Source organism: Belonocnema kinseyi, chromosome 8 (assembly GCF_010883055.1).
Source record: "Belonocnema kinseyi isolate 2016_QV_RU_SX_M_011 chromosome 8, B_treatae_v1, whole genome shotgun sequence".
NCBI classification, from domain to species: domain Eukaryota; kingdom Metazoa; phylum Arthropoda; class Insecta; order Hymenoptera; family Cynipidae; genus Belonocnema; species Belonocnema kinseyi.
In genome coordinates this window covers 65,127,279-65,151,407 of record NC_046664.1, presented here as the reverse complement: position 1 = coordinate 65,151,407, position 24,129 = coordinate 65,127,279, and the positions used below count along the sequence as shown (strand labels likewise).

Genomic DNA, 24,129 nt, shown 5'->3' with positions numbered 1-24,129 from the left:
TTACCCATCTCCTCCCCCTTGTAACAAGTCGTAATAAAGTGATTACACCACCCCCTACCCCATTTTAGGTAATTTTTGCTAATATGTTTTTCGAGTAAGGCGAGTAGGCCATTTGGTCTTTTTCCAAATATTTTCAGCCATGTCTTAATAAATATAATTTGGAAGCTTACTAACCGAGGCAACCGAATTACCAAACACTTAGAAGTTAATAATATGAAACAAAAAGGAAACTAAAAAAATGTAGAAAATTCAAGAAAAGCTATACACTCTACGAAATTTAAAACATTACAAAATTTAAAACTAGTCATTAAGAACTTTTTTTTACTATTTTTTTCATCACTAGTATAGATTTCAAATTATTTAATATTGCTTACGCATGTTTCTAGATTTTTGGATGAGCAAAACGTGATCCAAAATAACCAAAATCTATTGAAGAACGATTGCGTTCGTAAGATTTTGAATGATTTTAGGGGTATATTTGAGAAATTTCAAAATCTCTTCCAATCTTCGAAATATCTCAATTCTTATGAATGATTGCTTTAAAATTTAATTCAAATATTATAAAATCCCTGGAAAGTTCATGAAGTTACATGAACTCTGGTGCTATTGCTTGAAATTCCGTGAAAGTTTTTAAATCTTTCAAAATTGCTAAAATATTTCATATTTGTTAAAATCTTTGGAAATAGCTTGAAATATTCATAATTTCTCCAAATATTTTAAATGCGTCGAAATCCCTTAATTCTTGTCAATAAATTCTTTTAATTTCTTCGAAGTTCGTTGGAATCTTTTTAAATGCCCTAAAATCTTTAAAATTCTTTGAAAATTATTGAAATTCTTTAGAATCTCTTAAAATACCATGAAATCGTTACAATTATTTTTAACATTCTTAATTTGTTCAAATCTTTAGAAATAACTTGAAACACTGCAAATTTTTCAAAATATTTGATATGCTTTTAATTCCCTTAATTCTTGTTAATAAATTCTTTAAAATTTTATTAAAATATTACAAAATACCTTAAAATTCTTATAAAGTTAGATGAAATCTCATGATACTCCCTGAAATTCACTTAAATTTTTAAAATATCTTGATTCTTTGTTTGAATCTTTTGAAATGCCCTAAAATCTTCCAAATTCTTTTAAATTTATTTGAATTTATTAAAACTTCTTTAAATTTTATACAAATTCCTTAGATCTTTAAAATCTTAGGAAATTCCTTGCAATCTATTGAAACTCCTTGGAATCTTTTAAAATATCCTAATGTCTTTGGCAGTACCTTGAGATATTTTTTTAAGTCTCATAATATCATTTAAAATATTTCAATTCATGTGAATAAATTCTTTGAAATTTCACTAAAATATTATAAAATCTTTTAAAATCCCATAAAATTCCTTGGAATCATACTTAGAGTTCTATGACATAAACCATTTGGGATCCTGGAAAATTCGTTAAAATACCGTAATGAGAGCTTTAAAGCCCTTTAAAATTACTGAAATCTTCGGAAATCTGATAAAAGCCCCAAAAAAATGTTGCAATTCCTTAAAAATCCTTTAAAATATTAAAAATTGTGAAAATCCTATGAAATCCCTTGGAATCTTTCAAATATCTAAATTCAACTGAGTAAATTAAAAAAATGTTGAATGCTTTTTCGGGTAGCAGTAATCTTAGAAATTGTGAAAGATTTTGTTTTTATGGATATTATTTTTTCAAACAAACAAGAAAAAAAATGTTTTTACAATCTTTTATTGCAAATTTACTAAACCCTTAAACTTATAGACTATAATTTTGAACCCTTGGATTTTCTCTAAAGTTGATTTTTTGAAAATATAAAGTAAAATTATCTATTCACCACCCTGTAACAGACAGTAACACCCTCTCCCACCCCCAGCTGTTACCTAATTTATGTATGGCCCCTAAGTAGAGAATAATGTTCGAAATTTTCCGAATTCTCAAACTTTCCCAAGTTTTGCACATTTTTCAGACTCTGTAGCAACCTTGATATAGTCCATTCGCCGATCAAGTAGGAAAGGATTCTGCAAGGTAAAATTTTAAAGGAAAAGGCCCATTTATATAGTCGATTCTTTGTGCTATAATTTTCATTGGTTGACCTTCCGCCACCTTCACCTCTTGAACTCTACTCACTCGGTGAATGGACTATAGAACAAGATAATCTGAATGGATGCTGTAAATGACTCACTCACTAGAGTTTCACCCTGCTGGAACCGGCCGACTGGTTTCATTTGGTAATCACAGGAAAAATTATTAGATTGAAAAGGGTCTTTCTTGACAGCCAGTACAGAGAAATTTCCCTCCGAATCTCCATTTTTGTCGAGCTTGATGGTCGCCCCGCTAACGCCTAGAAATATAAATATATATGTTGAAACCTTAATTCATCATTCCAAGTTGAATTAAAGCTCAAACGCAAATCAATCCTGCAAAGGCAAAAGGAAGAATTTGTTAAATATTTTTATAAGGGATTCAAATATGCGCTCGTGTCCAACAAAAATGTATGTATTATATTCGATCCCGAGCCTCAATTCAATTTTTAATTCCAATTTCCATTTCGAGGGTGGGCACTTCAGATTCCGAAAAAAAATTTGAACAATTTAAATTAAGATTTTACCTAAATCTTCCACCCCAAAGTGTACAACTTGAAGCGCTTCCAATTTGGAATTGTCCAATTATCGAAATTAAAACCTTAGTCTATTCAATTTTAAATTTCGTAAATAGACAATCGTTCAACTTTTAAAAGGCTTTATTTTATAAATTGCAATTTTTCAATTAGTTTGAGTCTGAACATTTTCTATATCAAAATTTCCCTTCCAAATTAAAGTTTTATAATGTTGAAAGCAATAATTCAAAAATATTCAATATCTCATGATAGGTATTAGTTTTAAATTGTATAACTTATAAAGTATAAAACTGATATTGGAAAACGTAGACTGAAATGATTCAAATTAGATCGTTCTGAAATAGTAATAATTAAAATCTTAAGAGGCAATCATTTCTGGTTCTGCAACTTTTAACAATTTAATAAGGTTTCGATCTAAAATTATTTAACACTTTCAATTCAAAGTTCTTTCATTAAAAAAATTTTAAGAAAATTATTGAATATTCAAGACTTCAAACCTACTGAGATTTTATAGAATCTTTAAGGATTCAACCAGAAAATACTGAAAATTCAATTTTATTCAATATTACATTATAGATTATAATCTAGATTATACGCGCCGAAAATGCATATACAGCTAACACTGCGTGTTACTACTATTGTTCTTCCCTTTTTGATTATTAAACAAAATATAAACATTTTATCGAAAAAACGGCTCTGCTTGAATTGTGATATCGTTACTTAGATGAGGTATGCAAAAAACCAGGCAAACATATTCAAACGTGTGGCCTCAAAATTCGGACGCGATTAGACATTCTGATAAAGGGCCTTAAGGGTTTCAATTTGAAACTGTTCACTTTTAAATATTTGAATTTGCAAAGCTTTAAATTGCGAAACTTATTAATGCTTTAAATTTGAAATTATCTCTTTCTAATTTACCAAGTTTCGAACTTAAACGGTAAATTTCTAAACTATAACAATTTAAAAATTAAAAATTTTGAAAAAAAAAACAATTTTTTATAATCTAATCTGAAAGTAATGTCATTCAAATTCTTTCAAGTGACTCTCTGGCAAGATTAAAATAAAAACACATAATTGTACACTGAACATTAAACGAATTTACACTATGTCGTCTTTAAATTCAACAATATACAGTTAGTGGCGCTACAAAGTGCGAAATTGTCTACTGAAATTGTAGCCACTTGGACGAATTTCAAGTGACTCATTCATTGAGTACACTGTCCTTTCCCGATTTTTTTCTGGATTTTAAAAATTCCCAGGCATTTCGCAGTGCAGTGGCCACCCTGTATTTTCGATAAACCTTTCTTAGTTTGAAGAGTCTAAAAAATTGATACCCCATCATTTGTTATATTAGTTAAAAACACTATTAAAGAAATTTCGAAGTCTAGAGGTATTTACATAAAGCAGGATAAACATAATTTTTACCAAATATTTTTGACAGCCTTCAAATAATTTTGATTAAAATGAATTTTTGTTCACACTAACTTTGATATGTGTGGTTCTTGATTATCGTTTCTATTATCAAAGTTCCGTTGCTAGCGATTTCCTCCAAAGTACTATTTGGATTGTTTCTTATAAGCTGATCCAGTGCCCTTGCATACAATTTAACAGAGTCGTAAAGGTATGCTGCATGGATAGACACATACTGAAAAAATTAGCCAATTAAAATTCAAAAACATATAGTACCGTATAATTGATTTAAAAAAAATAGTGTCAATTCGAAGAAATGAGTTGTTTTAGAATTTTCATATTGTGAGTTTTACCTTTTCAAACTTTTTTGGACCATTGACAAACAAATTGGGAGTTAAAAAGTTGAAGGGCGAGTTGTTGTTGTACTCCCGTACTTTTTCGGTGAATTTCTCGTAGTTTTGAGTAGGTGGGGTGGAAACGACTACAAGGAGAGATTTAGCCTTCGTGAGGAAATCCTTGGGTTCGAGACAATTTCTCAGAGTGTCGAGGTCGTCGGGTCCTGTGAATTTCAAGGCGATATGATAGCGAGTTCACTGATTTATGTAAATTTAATGAATTGATTTTGACTCCTAAAGTTCCTAGAGTCGAATACAATGTTTTACTTATACTTACTCCATAAGTATTTCTGCGCCTCTTTTTGTGAGTAGGTCATCATGTCTACGAAAATTACCATGTATTCTCCGTTATCCAAGAGCCTTTGATTTTGCATTGAATTCATCAGGTCCCATAGTGACATCGCCGTTCCCAAAAAAATGTAAACTGGAAAGAATTTAGATATAAATAAATAAATATATATATATATATATATATTTATTTATTTATTTATATACATTATGAAGGCATTAAAACAACTGAGCAAAATGAAGAATAGAATTTTCCCATCTTCCTAAATTTTCAATGAACAATTTAGATTATATATTTTACAAGATTATTAAGAGCACTGTAGTCGAGAGTTGAAAATGTTCTAATTAGAATAGAATAAAACAGAGTTGCTTTGAAATCCCATTTTCAAAATTACCTGACTTCTCCCTGTCGTTCTAAAGTTTTATTTTAGATATAAAAGCAACCTCTTACTCAGGAGATCAGTAATCTTCACAACAAAAAATGTGTCTTTCTAAATTTATTTTAAACACTTTTATCGACAACAGTCATATAGAATTACTTCCAAAACTTACATAAGACATACGTAAAATACATGATTTTTCAACAAAACAGTTGAGTTCTCAACCAAAGTGATGAACCTTCGATGCAAAAACGAATTTTCAGTGAAAAGTTTAACAGTTGATATTAACACCGAAAAACATTTTAATTTTCAAACAAAAAGGCTTGGAAATTTTCAACCAATAAAATGAATCTGTAACTTAGATAATGAATTTTAAAGAAAAAAAAATGACATTTCAACTGAGATTACTTTTCTATTAAAAAAGACCAATTATTAACAACATAATTGAATTTTCACTTAAAACAGATAAATTTTCAAGCAAAAATGGAATAGTTCCATTTTCGGTTAAACAAATTAATTTTAATGCATTTCGAACTAAGAAAGATAAACTTTGAACCACAAATAGAATAATCAGTTAAATTTTCAGTAAAACAAAAGATTAACATTGTTCAATTTTGAACACTTAAAAAGTTGTTGCAACTAAAATGATCAATAATCAATAAAAAATATGAATTTTCAAAAAAGCAGTTCCACTTTTAACTAGGTAGTTAAATTTTCTACCGAAAAAGTTATTAATTTAAAACTAAATATACCTAAATTTAACCAAAGAAGACAAATTTTCAACTAAATAGTCGAATCCTCAACTAGAATAGATTAATTTTCAACCAAATAGTTGTGATTTAATCCAAAATACGCACTTTCTACAAAAATAAATCAATTTAAAAAAAAAATGACTTTAACAAAGCTGTTGGATTTTCAACAAAATAATTAAAAATGACCTTCATGTTCAGTTTATCGAAAATTCCCTGACTGCTAAGTTTTCCCTGACATTCGCAGAATTTTCCTGATCAGTTTTAAATTTCCGGTCTTTTTCAAACTTCCTGGAATTCCCTAAACTATAGCAACCCTGTAAAAAATTTTTTTTTTTTTCAAATTTGCATGCAAGCTAAAAAGAAAAGAAGATTTTCAGTGTCAATTAATGAAAAAGTTTTCACATTTAAAGTCTGCCAAATTCGGTACGTATAGACGAGTCCTTTTTAGTTTTAATTTATCCAGAAGAAAATCTGATTGTAATGGACTTTAGAAAACAAAACTAAAACAAGCAGCTCTGCATATTATTGCAACTTTTCTTTGAGTTTACTTTATTTTTTCAAGCACCTTTACAGCGCGATCAACTAACCATCACACTAATCAATGCTTGCTTAAGTTAATTTAATGTTAATTATAAAAGAGTTCATTAAACATCAAAATGAAAAGAGTTTTTTAAATATACACACTAAGCTCAAGATTCGCTCAAATCTGCAGAGTTGCCTATGGATGCCATTAAGATTGCTTTTAATTGAGGCATAAATGTTTACCTCAGTTTATGGAAAGATTTTTTTTTTAATATTGCTTAAAGAATGTTTTCAAATTAATTTTTTCTAATTGTGTGAATTTTAGATTATTTTTCCTACTTGGAAAATGTATTACAAATATATGAGAGTTGATTTTTCTTTCTTAAATAGGCTGAAAGCTATTGGCATTCTAGATAAAATGTGCAAATTTCAATGTTTTCTTAAAATTCAAAAAAATATAATATAATAAACATTTTTCAATATTCTTGGGCTCATTTTAGAGGTGAGTATAGAATCGTACGAGTTTATCATTGTGAAAATGTTTGCTTGCATGGTGCAACATATTTAACAAAAATATTGAAAAAATTTCAATATTTTCTCTGCTGAGAATATGAGATGTCTTCGAGTTTTTCTAACAATAAACAATTGAAATATGCATTATTTTAAAAATATCTTCTTTAAAATGTGAAGAAATGCTTTCATCCCGACTCATTTTAGATAGAATTATGGTGGCCTTTGATCTATTCAAAAGAACACATTTTTACTCATATAATAAACATTCAAAGAACGTAAGATCGGTACTCGATGGTATACTGTATAGTACTTATAAGTGTTCATATACTTGAAGATCAATTAACTTTGATGGTATAATATCCATGAAACAATCAAAATTTCCTCTCTCTGATTCTCAAATAAACAATAAAAAGAAGATAAAATATAAAAAAACAGATTTTTCGATAGAAGAAGATAATTCCCGATCCAAAGTAAAAATATGATAAATATGTAGATTATGATACAATAAAACGCACGAATATTGCCAATTTCTTCTTTTTACAAAACGTCTATTTAACTGAAATTTATTTAATAGGATCACGATTTGCCTTCATTATTTTTGAGAATTGCCATTTGCTACCATTTCACTATTTCGGATGGAAAAATTCGGACAAATAAAATAGATTAAAAATGGTAATTCGGGAAAAAAATTATGCTTAAATGTAATTCGGCATAATAGAGTTTAGGACAAATGCGAATTCGGAAAAATGGAAACTGAGGCAAATTGTTATTTTGCCCAATGGACTTCGGTAAAATAGGCATTAGGAAAAGTAAAATTTGGAGAATATTTACGCGCCTCAAAAAAATGGACAGTAGCAATCGGGAAAGGAAAAAGTAGTTTTTTTTTCATGATTCTTTTTAAACCATTGATTATCGGAAATGAAAAAAATAAATAAACAATATGTCGTTAATTTATTAAATTTTTTAGTGCAGAATTGAAGCATTTAAAAAAACGAAACTTTTGACGAAATTGCGGCCGTTCAAAGTTGAAGATCCGATTTCCCTCAACAAAATCACTCGTTGTTTGTTGATAAAAAAATAATGCACATTTGCTACTTGAAATAAAAAAATATTTGTTTAAATTAAAACTGACTTCGAGTCATGTTCTTAGTCTCCTGTATAAGTTGAAACCAAATGCTGACTTGGCAGCATGGTAGCCTCTCTGCACAGCAAACGTGCCGATCTTCGACAAATCTACGATGATTAACGGTGAGATTGTGCTTGACGGCTTGATCCTCCAACGATTTAGCGACGGTCGACCAGGCGTTTTCCGCGATGATCGTGAATTTGTTCCAGTCATAATGGAGTAATAGGGCTATTACCGATTTTGTGACTTGAGTATCCGGTGGTTCAGTTCGAGCAAAGGTGTTTACTGTCGATGCCTTGTAATCTGAACATTTCTGTAACACAAATAAAATATTTGTATTAGTAATTTATTATACTGACTTAATGTATTTATTCGAAATTTAATTTCTTCAACTGAATTCGCTTATTTCAACTTCATTTCTAAATTTCTTCAAAATAATTACTCCTGGAATAAATTCTGGCATACAAGATTTTTAATTTACTTTTACCTTCAATTTTTATGGAGTATTTGTTTACCAGAAACCAGATTGGAATTTTGTTTAACTTCAAAGCTTAAAAGCAGAAAGGTTTTAGGTTGAGGCATAAATGTTCCCCACACATATAAATTTAAAAAAAAATATCCATAAAAAAGTCACGAACTTGTAGCTAAGTCTCGGATACGGGATAAAAAATCGGTGCAATTGCAGAATAGGAGCGTCACCTGTTTTTTTTGCTGGAAAAATTGTATTTTTCAGCAAAAAACTATTAGAATCTGTAACTGAACGATAAATGAAGCGATTTGACCAGACAAAAGTTTAAAATTATTGTTACTTTTCTAACTACGATAACTTAAATATTGTTATGTCACGATATCAGAATAACCATATTTAATTCACCGTTTAGGTGCTCTTAAACATAAAAACGGCCAGAAACACTCCTTTGACAGGTCACAAAAATAATTTTATCAAAACCCTACCCCTTTCCAACGTTTCGTGGGGGTGGGAAGGCACCCCTATGACTAGTTAAAGAATAATGTTGGTCAAATCACTACCAATTTCCAACTTCTCGTTAAATATGACCATTGCGATATATCGTGACAGACCCATATTTGAGACTTCATAGTAACAAAAGTAACAATAATTAAAATTTTTTGCGTCATCAAACCGATTCATTTATCATTCAACTAAGGTTATAATAGTTTTATGCAAAAAAAAAATGTTTTTCCTGTCAAAATAGAGGTGACGCCCCTATTCTGCAATCTAACCAAAAAATCAAACATTAAATCCTTACACTGAGAGACCTTTCGTTAGAATTAATAAAATAAATGAATTAGACTTTAGTATAATATCGTTCCAAAATAGGGAAAACCGAGGTTTTATTATATTTATTCGTAATTCAGTTCCGAAGTTTAAAATTATCATACGAGTATTTAAAACACGAAGACGACAAAGTAGTATTCTAAATACGAAATATTATGCATTTCCATTTCAAGAATTAACACTATCAAAAAATGATATTCTTTTTAGTGAGTTTTCGAAAAATAATTTGAATAAAAAGAATAGTGAATATCATAATGTCCAAAAAAGTACTTTAGAAATTGATATTGTCAATATGAAATTGACCGAAATATGAGATCGATTGTTTCCGCCATTTACCGATCGAGCCAAAAGGTTATGATTCACAATATTTAAAATAAAAGTTAACTCTTTCTATTTTAAATTAATTCATTTAATATTATATTTAAAACATTAGGAATTCTTTATCACGAAATTTATACACTAAGGTAATAAGATTTAATTCACTGAGTACAATTTATAAAATATTACATCCAAATACACTCAAGTTTATTATACTGAGTTACTGCGATATCAAATTAGAGAATGTTATTCATATAAGAATATTATCAGTTTAGTTAAAAAATGTATTTTATAAAAAATCAATTTAACAATTGAAAATCATAATGCCCTGAGTTTTTAAGCGACGCCGGTTAACCGAGATTTTGACCAAATATTCCATAATGTAAGTTAGCCGTGGGATTTAGTTGTTAGGGAATGCGATAGTGATTTAGGTAAGTTAGGTTCGAATCTTGCCGCAAACGTTTCGATTTTTCATATCGATTGAGTGTGCGATTATGTGTGTAGTGAATAAATTAAGTATATAATAATTGTACGCGTGTTTATGTTTTTAGTTGTATTTAATTTGTGTATTTAGTTCCTCCTTCTGAAGGCTAAATCTTGTTGGTGGAGAGAGTTATTTTTCATATAGTTGTTTGAGATTGTCATATGCTTTGTATGGCAACTTCAAACGATATTATATTAAATTCTCATTCATTTTTATCATTTATTCTAACAAAAAGTCTCTCAGTGTATTTCTATGAAAATGCATGGATAAATTTAGAACTTTTTTACGAACAGTTCGAATTTCCTACGAATAGTTCCTGAAAATTTTAGACTTGAATATAAAAAAGGAAAAATTTTATTTGTGGGATTTAATTCATATTTATAAATTCGCACAATTCTGAGGATTTGAAACCTCAATCTCGATAGTTTCTAAACATAAAGAATGAGTGCGTAAACACGCGCAGCCATCGAGGCTGAACAATGTAATCATAATAAAAATTCTAGCCACTCATCCGACGAATTCCAACCACACATACGCGTGCTCATACGCACCGAGCGGGTGGGTGAGAGTGTGTGCGGGCCACGTAAAGACGAATCTACGGCTTAGTTCCCAGATTTGACGGGCAAGCTCGTGAGTGGTCTGTGAAACTTCCCAATCACTCATAATATTTTTGTAATTATTTACGGGAAAAAAGTGATGAGCGGTTTTAGACTTGTCATATCGAGTTCGTCAATTCTTTCTCAAAATTCGCATATTATTTACGAAATTACATCAATGTCCAATGAATTTATCTCATATCCGACACCTAGCTACTAGTTCGTGACTTTTTTACGTATAAATTTTTTCCGTGCAAATTATATTCTTGCTAATACTTATTTAATACAATTCACGTAATCGAAGAACTATTCAATTTGCCTTATTAATGTTTTATTCAGACAAAACGTCAATATATCTAATTTGTATTTGTTAAAATTGCCATTTACTTCATTTTACAGTCTGTCAATTACTATGCAAAATAAGTTGCATTTTTCCGAATCATTATTTGGCATACATTTTATTTTCCGAGTTGGAAAATATATTTTAGAAAAGAGTTGTAACAAATGAATATTCGGGAAATAAAAGATACAGAAAACAATAACTCAGAAGAACAAAATGATGAAAAATCGTTATTAAGAAAAATAAAAGTGAGAATAACAGAATTTGGGAAATATAAATGCTTCTTGATTTTATGATTTAAAACAAAAAATTTAAATCATAAATAGAAATATTTTTTAATCATGAAACGGACAAAATTTCCATGGATGTGAAGATTTGAACGCTCGACAAAGCAGTACCAAGTTTTAAATGTGCCGACTGTTCATCGTGGGTTATTCAGAAATTTCTGGCGAAACACGGCCTAAAGTAACTTCGGCAGCCCCCATACATTCCTGACTTCGCGCCCTGTGATTAATGACTGTATCTTAAAATGAAGTGCAGCCAACTCTCGGATTCTGTCTCCATGTTCTCGGTCTTCCTGGAATTGCTGGCCCATTTAGTTTCTCAGCGCGCAGGGCGAGAGACGGCTGCGACTCTCGCCTCGGAAGGACAGCAGCGTGTGGGTACTCAGTCAAGCATTTTGCGCAACATTACGCATTCCAACTGGAAACTGACAGCCTCGAAGACAACCTCCGAGTGTGGAAGAGGATCGCTGGAAGAAGCTTGTGGCTTCCAAAGGGGACTACTTTAAAGTGGATATAATTGCCTTTGTCTAGTATTATCTTACTACTGATACACCACAAAGTTGTATACTTTCTGGACAGACTTTGTATTAAGTGTAACAGGTCACTGAAAAGAACAAAAAATAGTTCAAATAAGTAAAGGAAGAATGTAAAATTGAAGCAGAATGTGCCAAAAAAATTAGAGGAGGGAGAGGAGTGGCACTGAAACTCTTCGGTCGACCTGTTTCAAACGAATGGGCGCCCAGCAGGTTATAATTGAATGTTGAAATCTGGGTAAAGGTGCAGAATCTCTTATTGCAGAGAAATTTCCCTGTTCAGGGATATTTCTGGATAAAAGTCGAGAGCCTTTTTGGCTGTTTATCTCGCTTCCAATGGCTGCCAAGCCTCACATATGCCGCATGGGTTCTGATAAGGAAACGGATTCAATCGAAGAGTCGAAAAGTACGCGAGTCGAGTGAACAACCAAACCAGAGTGGGCTGTGTCATGTTGGGAACGGTATATACGTACGCGTTCATGCATCATATGCTTACATACTATATACATTACCACATGTAGAAAAGTTTGCAGTTGTACATAAGACAAACACGTTTATACTGAACACATGCTCGCCCATATAAGCTTAAATACATACTTACACAAATATATACATACAATCATATATACAGGACGCAACAGGCAGGTTGCATGTGATGAGTTAGTGCACGCAACGCGGTTAAATATAAACCGTGGACGAAAGGAGACAGGGGAACAGAATGAACGGACACTCCGGAGTGCAAGGAGAGCTCCATGCTGGAATGTGGCATGTGCTCATTAACATATTAATTAAACGTGACAACTTGGGGTCAGTTCTTTTAACGGCGACCACCGCCATGGTTGCTGCACCCCCTAAACTAGCCGAAACATCCAATTTCCAAATTTTCATACATTTTTTATGCTACTTTACTCAAGAGGAAGCACTCTTCTAACACCAAGGATTGGGAATCAATTTTGCACTCTCAGTAGATCTGTAATAGGGCCTCATTAATTAAAACTAAACTTCTAAGTCCGTCTCCGATTTGATTCTTTCTGAAGTATCAATTAGAGCACTAACAAATAAAGTACACCTATTTTTTCATACGTGCCCAAATTGATATTTAGAGAGTGGAATCACCCTTCAAAGTTTTTGAATAATCACTTAATATATATAATTTTCAGTGAAACTAATAATTTTAAAAGCAGTGTAAGCTACTAAAATATAAAATTCCTAAACATCATCCCATTAAACGGCCGTCTCATGGGATTTTTACTCAAGTTAAATTTTATTTTTGAATGATTAATGAAGTAGTATAAACAATACAAGACGCTATATCCTTTTACACTCCATTTCAGATTTAAATAGGGTAAACTACCCTTAATATAAATTTTCATTATCTTGAACAATAGTAATAATTGCAGTTTAATGGTTGCCGTGAAAAATGATCTTCAGGACAAAAAGCATTGTGGAAATAAAAAACATTGCAGTCTACAGACATGAAGAACAAAAATTATGATTCGAAAGGATTAAACCATTTTCAGAATACGCTTCACATTTATAAAGCATTTTAAGTGTTGCAAATGAGTTATTGTGGTATACAAAATTAAAAAAAAAAAGATTTCTAATAATATTTTGTAGAAAATAAATTTGTTTACGGTACTTATGTATATATTCTATGAGATATTGCACAGAAAAATCTGAAGTTTCCATTGGAACCCGTTTTTGGTTCGAAAGCAGCTGCAACAAAAATGAACCCTACTTGCTGAAAAAGAACCCAAAACGATAAATGAGCTCTACATAATACCACACTTGGGGTTCGAAAGGATCTCAAATGTAATTGAGCCTATTCCTAAAGAACCTATTTTTCGCTTTGCCCACTTCGATATTACGATTAATTAATAACACAATATTTATCTTAAATCACACATGCAATCGAACTCTGATGGGCATAAATTAATGAAGATAATAAAATTACAACATAATAAAGTAATTTAAATAGATATAATAACTTGATAAATATCATTTGCAGGTTATGTAGCAAACTTGTAAGTATAAAGACTTATTCATTTCAGTGCTCACAATCTTGGCAACTTTTTGAACTGCGCTTGCGTCGCACCGGCAACACAATTGGTTACTGTTGGCGCACTGATTTTGAATAGTGTCGATATTCAAATCTGATATTTATAATAAATAATGATTATAAAATGCATTAACAGTAATTTCTTAATCCTAAAATAAGATTTTGAAGTGACAAATAAAATTTGAATTCGATTTTAATTTAAAATATGTTGTGAATTCCGCGTTCCGAGAAAGAAAGCAATTTTTTAGCTCAATGATTAATCTTGTCTCTGTCGAGTTTCTAATTTTTATGGTTTTCATTCACAACAATTTGACCTAAAATAAAATCAATCAAGTTACTAAAAATAAATTGAAAACTTTGTTTTCTTCTAAAGTCCAAATAAAAAAAGTCTTTTTGTAATAAAATCACAATATTTTTTATCTGTCACTCCAAAATTCTATTTTAGGATAAATAAATCACTTTTAAAGCATTTCCCAATCATTATTTGTTATAAATATAACATTTGAATATTTTTACAATTTAAAATGCGCGCTCTAAAAGCAACAAATAGTGTTGCTGGCGCGTACGCAGTTCAAGAAGTTCCAAAAATGGGGAGCACTGATTCATATGCAAAAAAATATTCGTCTTAAGTCATTGGTCAATAAACTTATTCTGTATGCTCACATTTATAAATAAGTCATTATCAATAATATTCAATTATTAAAAAGGGAATCTTGCATTAATACTTTTGAATATCTTTCTTTATTTTAAGAAAATACCCTAAGTATATTTTCATCTTTATAAAGTAAGGGTACCTTTTTACGGAAGTCGAATTTGAATAAACGGATGAATTAATTTGAAACATCGAGTTCGTTTCTAGGTTCTCAGCCAATCAAATTTTCCATAAATCAACAAAACAGATAGAAATGAATCCTATGAAAAATATTAATTCCACGATTAATTCAAAACAGGCCTTCGTGAAAAGGTACCCTAAGTATAATGAACAGTATAAGCAATGAAATCCTGAGTAATATGTTTGCTGTCATGGGGAGATGTGAAATTACATATGTTACTTTTTAACAGTACAAATACATTGTTAGGAGGCACGTAGGGTTGTTGCAAAAACGAATGCAAAAATAAATGTTTCTGAAGCCTCTCTACTTTTATTTAATTTAAAACAAATAAGGTCATTGTGATATTTGAAAATATTAATAACGGCTAATTGGCTGAGCTGATCTTAATAGTGCTTGGTGAAGACTATGCTTCTAAAAGATTCACTTAATAATAATTAATTGCAAAAGTTTATTAATTGTACATCAAAGATTTTTCCAATAAAATTATGTGCTGGATTTTAAAGATTTTTTATAACTTTTAAGGGTAGGTTAAAATGGGTTAGGCAAATAATAAATTTTCACTGACAATCAATAAAATTGCATTATATTTCCAATTATAAATTGACCAATGATTTTAAATCATGGTAGTTTAAAGATGGTGTATATTTAAGCCAATTTTGTATTAAAATGTCTAAAATAAGTGTACCTTAACAATTAAGAAGAAAAATGAATAAATATCAATATCGTTTGTCTTTGCTTTACCGACATATTCTGTAAATCGCTAACTTACCAGCCCGACTTTGCAAACGGTTGGATTATGAATTGTTCTTGATGCTGTTCTTTTCAAGTGCGCTCTGAAGTCTAAACCATCGACATATAGAAATGGACCGGTAACGCTTTGGGGAGAACTGAAATGGGCTCTAGAGAGAGAAAAAACATATGAGACGTAGACCTGCCTTTATCTATTTCAGGACTCTGTCAAGTGAATTGGTGGCCCCGGGTATTGCTTAAATATGCTGTACGGTTAATTAAAAAAAAAGATAAACAATACATTAGAAATTTGTAGTTATAATAAATTTAATTTTAAAGAACATTCATGTAAAATAACCTGTTTCAGATAGATTATTTAAAAAACTTGGTAACCTTAAATTCTTCTTGAAATTGGATTGAAAATGCTACAATAATAATCGTTTTGTGAGTTCAAAAATAATGCAAAAACTGTCGAAAATTTGAACAATATTTCTATGAAATAAAAAAAATAACCATTCGTATTGCATAGGTACAAAACTTCATATTTTGAGGTTTTGTTCTTGTTCTAAAATTTTTTATTTTACTATATTCAATAACTTTACTTACGTATGAAAACATATCCCCATATAAACGTCTTGACAACGCGCACAAACTACACAGGCTGCCACCATTTTCTATATTTATTTAGAATAAATTATAATTCATTAAATTATAAATAAATCAATTCTGAAAAGTGCGGCAAACGTCACATTATTGGGGCACGCGCGACACAAGTACGGTCCTGTGCTGCGCCAAACTTCACACAAAGAAAATATTCTCGACCAATCAGCTTTATCTAGAAAGAGATAGGTCTACGTCTCATATATTTTTTCTCTCTCTAGAGTCCATTACCGTTCTCCCCACAGCATTACCGGTCCATTTCTATATGTCGATGCTCTAAACGAACCCACTTGGGTCTCTACAGGTATCTATTGGAGCTCAAGTTCCAAATGACACCAACTTTCATTTGAGCCGCAACATGAGTGAACCCCTGGTTTTTTCTGTGTGTTCTTCATATTTATTACATGTTACATTCATCAGTTGGTAAAACTGTCATACCTAAAATAATTCCAAAAGGAACCACAGGTATATCGATGGGTTCCACGAAGAATAGGCTATCTTTTTGTTACAGTTAAGATTCAGGCTAACTTCATTTTGTATAAAATTTAGTTAACACGTAGCTGTGTTAAAATAAATACAAATCCTTTAAAATGTCTTGTTTTGAAAGTTTTAGGACCCTAAATTACATTATAAACTGTAATACAAGAAGCTGAAGTTTTGAATTCGTTGGAAATATTAAGAAAAATAATACGTTATTTATTCCTCCTGAAAACTTACACGGAAAAAAATTCTTGAGGCAAACGAGTGAATCGAGAATAAATTAAACTCAAAGAAAGTGTGCGCTTGGATTAGGTAAAACGTTTAGTTAGAAGAGGTAAACATTTCGTTACTTTATATAAATTATTCCCATAAATCAGTAATTTGGACAAAATTGCTAAGTTCGAAAGTTTACTATTTTCGACAGATTATGTATAATTGTATTATCTTCAGATTAGAAAAAAATTTAGTTTTTATAGAAATATATTCACTCACAGTAGCCAATCTTTCGTCTGGTATCGCGAAAATGAATTTCCCTGAAATCCGTGTAATGCATTTGGAGGTCAAGTTTGTTGTTTTTATCATGTTTCTTTATATTTCAATATAGTTATCGCCTACAATCGAAACAAATGTAAATTGCTATTACTTCATTATAAATTCCATTTAATATTAACATTCGCGCACATTTTAAGTGGTGAAAAGCGTTTAATTGTCCAAAGTAAATCTCAACTGTCACTGCTCCCGATTAGACCGTCGCCATTTTATTTCGCTGCTCCCATAATGCACCGGCGCTCTTCCGATAATTGCTTCAGACACCTATTCTTAATATCCGGATTATAGCTATACTTATTAGGGGTTTGACTATACGATATTCCTGGTATATGGAAAATGGTCAAGGATATTTCTTTTCGCTGATTCAGGAATCTTTCTAAATTCCTTCGTTCGTTTTCAGCTAATTGTTTAGCTATAATAAGGAATAATATCCCTGTCACAGCTCCATTTTTTTTTACCGTGTAGCTAAGTGAAGTTAGCCTAATTCTTAACGGAAACGAAAAGATAGTCTATTCTTCGTAGAACCCATCGATATGATCCAGCCGTTTAGACTATATGGATTTTGAGTTTAGAAAAATGTTGTTAAACGTTTGTCGAATGTTTCATTACAAAATTTTGACATGAATATCCTCTTTAAAAACAATATTATTAAACACCAATCTCTCGTTTCCCATCAACTATCCTCTCCAAGATTTAAAAACCTTTTTCAGTAGGTACTCATGATATAAAAGTGATTATATGGAGACAGCAGGATAATACAGTTTAAAAATCCCGTAGAATTTGCGTTGGAAAAATCTTTACAAGTCTAATGTCCACATTGTGATAAGGCGCCAGTTATTAAATGTTGTTTGTGTGAAAAATCACTGCGTATCAAACATTTATTTCACGATCACCATGTGTGCACGGAAAAAAAATTCTTGAGGCGAACGAGTGAATAGAGAATATATTAAACTCAAAGAAAGTGTACGCTTGAATTAGGTAAAACGTTTAGTTAGAAGAGTTACACATTTAGTTACTTTATGTAAATTGTTCTCGTAAATCAGGATTTGGGCAAAATTGCAAAGTTGGAAAGTTTATTATTTTCGACAGATTATGTATAATTGTATTATCTTCAGATTAGAAAAATATTTAGTTGTTATAGAAATATATTAACTTACAATAGCCAATTTTTATTCTGGTATCGCGAAAATGAATTTCCCTGAAATCCGTGTAATGCATTTGAAGGTCAAGTTTGTTGTTTTTATCGCGTTTCTTGATATTTCAATATAGTTATCGTCTACAGTCGAAACAAATGAAAATTGCTATTACTTCATTATAAATTCCATTTAATATTAACAATTGCGCACATTTTAAGTGGTAAAAAGCGTTTAATTGTCCAAGTAAATCTCAACTGTCACTGCTCCCGATTAGACCGTCGCTATTTTATTTCGCTGCTCCCATAATGCACCGGCGCTCTTCCGACAATTGCTTCATACACCTATTCTTAATATCCCTATTATAGTTATACTTATTAGGGGTTTGACTATACGATATCCCTGGTATATGGAAAATGGTCAAGGATATTCATTTTCGCTTATCCAGGGATCTTTCTAAATTCCTTCGTTCGTTTTCAGCCTAATGTTTGGCTATAATAAGGAATAATATCCCTGTCACAGCTCAATTTTTTTTTACCGTGTGTAATAAATGTGAATAATAGCTCGTAGAATACATGTAAGTACGGTAAAACAATTTTGTGTTCTACAAAATATTATGGGCAATAAATAAAATAAATCTGTAAAATTTTCTATACCCCAATAATAAATTTGCAACACTTTGAATCTAAGACATAGCATAAAATAATATAACTTCTTGTATTTTTTATATCAGTTCATGAATTATTCAAAAATAAAATTTAATTTAGATGAAAATCAGGAATTTTTATTTGTTAGCCACAGAACGATGGTTAAACATTTAATATTTTACTCCAATATAATATAATTTCAGCCTAAACAAGAGTGACACTCTCTTTAAATGATTAATTTCATTGAAAATTACATTTTTTAAATAATTGTTCGAAAAATTTGAAGGGTGATTCCACCCCATAAATATGAATTTGGGCACGTATAAAAAATACAGCTGCAAGAGTTAAACCTGGAAAAAATTGTATAGCTATAATGATCATACTTATCCTTGACCTGGCCACAAATATCGTTGAAAATGAACCACTGGTATTGGAAACAATCTTTAAAATTGAGCTTTCAAGTGTCTTTTATTTTTACTATTATTATTAATAAATCATATATCAAATCATTAAACAAAGATATTATATAGCTGAAATCGAAATATTGGATGTTTGAAAATAGTGAAAATAATTGGATTTTTTAAATACTCAAATTACTGACTATAGATTACACTTACTTTTATTTCAATTAGGTCTTTTTAACCTTTATAATTTGATCGTATACTATGAAATCAATTATAATATTCAAACCTTTGTCAAAATTATTCCTATTTAATTAGCGCTATATTTAGGCTTCCAAAATTTGAGGTTTTAATATTTTAATTTTGGATCAACTTAAATTTTTTTTATGATTGCCTTTTTCAATATTGACAGTACTGATAAAATAGCTTCAGTTTGATCAAAGGTATTAATACTCAAAAACTGGTAACTGATTTTAATTTTTTTTAAATCTCTACTTGAAATAATCGAGATTGCAATAAATTTTAAAATTTAAATTAAGTACTGCGTCCCTAAATTAATTTAATGATTATCTCAAAGTAAAATTACATTTTTTAAATTCCAATACTATTTCTCAACTTTCTTGAAATCGCTTTAAGTCTTGATCTTCCATTCTATTTTTTTATTTTATTTACAATACGATTGCATTGATTTAAGATTCAGGTACCTACTCAGAAAATCACACCTGAGGCGTGCGTGGTAGGTACCAGCCTACAAATTCAACCTAATACCTATCTTACTTAGCTATTTGCCTACCAAGCTTCCTACCAAATGCGATAGGTTTTCATAAAGCCTATTACGCCCGTGCGTGGTACCGCTAATGCTAGATTTAGATTTGCCTTTTATTCCTTTCAGCGAGGTTTCACGTTCGTATTTGAGATCAAATCTCACAATTGCAGTTGAGTCTAATTAGCAAGTTGTAGTGCGTTAATTGACCGAGAACTGTTTCAGCAAACTCGTTTTGTCATAATAAATGAGCTTGCTTTGTTATTTACATTCTATATCCGGATTTCATGAATTCTTCATATTCTTTCAAATTAATTATCTTGATCTTATTATTATCAATTTACCAGAGATAAGGTAAAGGTAAATTCTTTTATTCACTTTATAGCATTTTTTTGCTCCTAATAATGCGTATTTGAGAACGGTACGCATCACATTTTTCGAAATTTCTTCTTGGAAAGAAATTAGAGGAACTTTTATAAAACGAGGAATCGATTATAAAAGGAAGCTTTTTGATACTTTGCAAATATTGCGAATTTTCTCGAATGTGACTCGTAACGGGAGACCCAACACCTGTTGCTCGTTGCGCAAAGCCGAAGGGCAAACTGAAATAACGGGAAGCTTTCAAAGATCGGATGTCGCTGAAAAAGTCGGAATGTTAAAGATTCTATCACAACAGCCAGTTTTTTTAGATAAGAGTATTTAACATTCCATTATAATAAAAAAGTTTACTATAATATATGAAAGAGTGTTTCTATTCTCAAAATGCACAATCTTTCTTGAATACCTAATCTACAAGTCAGAAACTTTATTTGAAAAATTTGCAATAACATAAATCAAATGTCAACGAAAACTACTAATAGTCCAGTTATCTGGTACTTTTAGATTGTAATTTCTGGGGTAGTCATTTTTATCTCTTAAGTACTTACTTTATTTGTGGGTGCATAATATGGGGTCAGGTTCTGTGAACAGAATTTCCTCCCGGAACACGAACATTTTTTTGACAAAAGGTGCAAAATATCACATTCTATTGGATTGGTGCTTTTCTGTCCATTTGAGAGGTAAATTTGTTCTTAAAAAAATTAAAGTAGGTACAATTCTGTCACATTTGGCAAGTGCTAACTCGCGATATATTATAGTTAGGATAATGTTCTTTTTATGAAACGACAGGTATTTCCGTCTGCTTCAATTCATCTGTTGACCATTTTTATATCTGGCCATCAGGATCTTAGCTAAAGAGAAACGAAACAAACATAAGATTTTCGGCAAAAAATTGAAAAAAATCCGGGTTTTTTGAAAGGCCGTAACTCCGAAACTATTGGTGATAGAACAACATTCTTTTTTTAGTTTTACGCAGAATAGTATCTAATTTAATTTTTATAAGAAGACTTTCACCTCTCAAATGCACAGGAAAGCACCAATCCAATGGAATGTGATATTTTGTACCTTTACCCCAAAAAATTTCCGTATTCCGGGACGAAATCCTGTTCACAGAATCTGACCCCATATTATGCATCCACAAATGAATTACTTAAGAGAAAAAAATGACTCCTCCAGAAGTGACCATCTTCCCCTATTTTTCCGACCAGATGACTGGACCATTAAGTGCACGGAAGGTCAAAGAAGATAAGCTTCCATTCCAATGAAGCGAGGAAAATAATTCACATAAATGTTGCGTTCCTTTGAAAACTTAGTTTTGAATCGAATTGAAGATGCATGTTTCGCATTAGACCGTTTCATATCAATTCGGAAGTTAGAGGTGCGCAAACGCGGCCGCCATAACACCTCCCGCGAGATCAAAAATGTCGGTTCCTTTTGACAAACTGAGGTAAAAATGTGTGCAAATGTGCCATTGTTGAAAATTAATTTGGATGCCAAAGATGTGCCAAATGCAGAATTAATAGCAGAATTGAGTGTAGAAGGACACAATTGTACTCATTTAAAAAGATGGCTGCAGTGTCGGAAGGAATCGACAAAGGAAAAAAAAACGAATTAGTTGCAGGGTGAGGTTACAGCATGCCTTTACCCATTTATCGGACTTTTTGCTTTAATCACAGTCTCTTACGTATAATACTGTGCTTCTGTGATCAATTTCTCCTTTTCTAAACTTCAGATATGGCTTTGAAAAGTTTATACAATAAAAATTACACTTTTCGTAGTATGCATTCCTAAGGCTGTAATTTCTACAAAGACCGCAGCAGCATCGATTATGAGCTGCGACTCCTTTTTTTTGCACAATATTTTTCTTAACATCGGATTGAATCATTTTATTTCACTTTCAGACACAGATAGCGCGTACTCAAAAGAATTGAAAAAAAGTTCTATTCACTTACTGTATCAACCACGAAAATTCCAACCAGAAAGATGATCAGAGATAACATAAGCCTATTGCCCTGCCCAACTAGATAATTTCTTGATTACTGCATATATATACTGGAAATCTCATTTAAGTGCGGTTTCGGGCATGGTTCTAAACCGCCGTGCGAATGTTTTTGACCACCTCTTTTCTCATGACTGATTCAGTTCTCTTAATTTTAATTACGTCAGAGCTAAAAGAATTATTTTTAAATTTCCGTAATAATAAAAATTTTTCAATGTTCTTGGGTTCATCCTACAGCTATTTTTTCACAGTATCGCCAACAGCTTATGAGCATTATTCTAAAGAATTTCCCTATCGGAGTGCAAGAACTTAAAGTTGTGACAGAGAAGTTGGAAAAATTTGAAAACATCTTATCTGTATGTAAATAAAAATAAAAGTAAAATAAACATTTATTTTTAGGGACTTTTATAAAAACATTGTGATTACATGTTTCATACATTTACAAAAATAATTTTATTGCCACAAAGAATATCGAAACTTTTTAAAACTTTTTTGTTACAACTTCAAGTTCTTGCACTGTGATACGATACTAACAAAGGGACACTCAGTGTTGGGGGGGGGGGGGGGGGGGGGGGGGGGGGGGGGGGGGGGGGGGGGGTAAACCGTGAAGTCGGCGCTCTAGAGAGGGATGAGTGGAAGCCCATTTTCCTGTCGTTTAAAAACAATGTTATACTGCGAGAGGAGGGCCGAGTTAAGAGATTCTGTATTTTCTGACGATTAGTGACGTAGATAGGGGTGAGTGATTTTATTTACAAGTATCTAAATTTTATTGCTGTATGTCTTTAGCTTTATTCAATGCGTTTACAGATTTTACACTCTTTCTCCTATTTCCGTTTTCTCCTTTTTAAAGAATTCCCCCTTTTCCTCGTATTTTTAAGAAATTTTCCCCTTTTCTTGTCTTTTTTTTTTGTAAAATTCAAATTGCATTAATAGAACCTATTATGAAAATGCAACTATTTTTATTTGACAGTTCATTCTTTTTAGCACAGAATTTATCTATATTTTCCTTTATTCAACTATTTTCTTAAGAACTCATCGTTTGTGATCGAAAATTCAACTATTTTGGTAAAAATTAAATTTTTTGTACAAAGTTAATCTTCTCGGTTGAAAATTTAAATATTTTTGTAGAAGATTTAATTATTTCGTTGAAAATGTAACTATTTATTTCAACTACTACTACTACTTTGTTAAAAATTAATTTTTTTAAAGGTTTACTTCTTTGTTTGAAAATTTATCTTTCTCGATTGAAAATGAAGTGTTTCTTAAAAAATTGTATTTTTTTTATTTAAAAGTCAACTATTTTCTAAAATAATATTCTCTTTAACTTGAAAAATTAACTTTCTTGATGAAAATTTGTCTTTTTGGATTGAAAATTCATATCTTTGTTAAAAAAAAAATTTCGGCTAAAAATTCCACTTTCAACCATATGGAATTCAATATGCATGATACCTACATTATTTTATTTGAAAGTATTTATTCCCCTATTATTCTCCTATTATTTTGAAAAATCACCTTACTTCCTCTGTTTCAAGAACATTTTAGGCTGTGAAGGCTGCGTTTATTAAATGAAGTTGAAAAAATATTGACTTAAGGGGAGCGGGGTGTTCGAATTTGTGACATCACCTGGGGGG

At 30.9% G+C, this 24,129-nt stretch overlaps 1 protein-coding gene across 2 annotated transcripts in view; it reads right to left on the bottom strand.

Annotated features, from left to right (window-relative positions):
- The window catches only part of LOC117177775 (receptor-type guanylate cyclase Gyc76C-like), a 245,150-nt gene that overhangs the window by 15,912 nt on the left and 205,109 nt on the right, over positions 1 to 24,129 (bottom strand). For both annotated transcript variants that reach the window (XM_033368688.1, XM_033368687.1), the window contains exons 5-9: positions 8,022 to 8,328; positions 4,712 to 4,858; positions 4,393 to 4,598; positions 4,115 to 4,274; positions 2,199 to 2,353 (exon numbers count right to left, since the gene is read on the bottom strand). In XM_033368688.1, the coding sequence (XP_033224579.1) occupies positions 2,199 to 2,353; positions 4,115 to 4,274; positions 4,393 to 4,598; positions 4,712 to 4,858; positions 8,022 to 8,328 (975 nt within the window). The remainder of the gene's footprint in view (positions 1 to 2,198; positions 2,354 to 4,114; positions 4,275 to 4,392; positions 4,599 to 4,711; positions 4,859 to 8,021; positions 8,329 to 24,129) is intronic.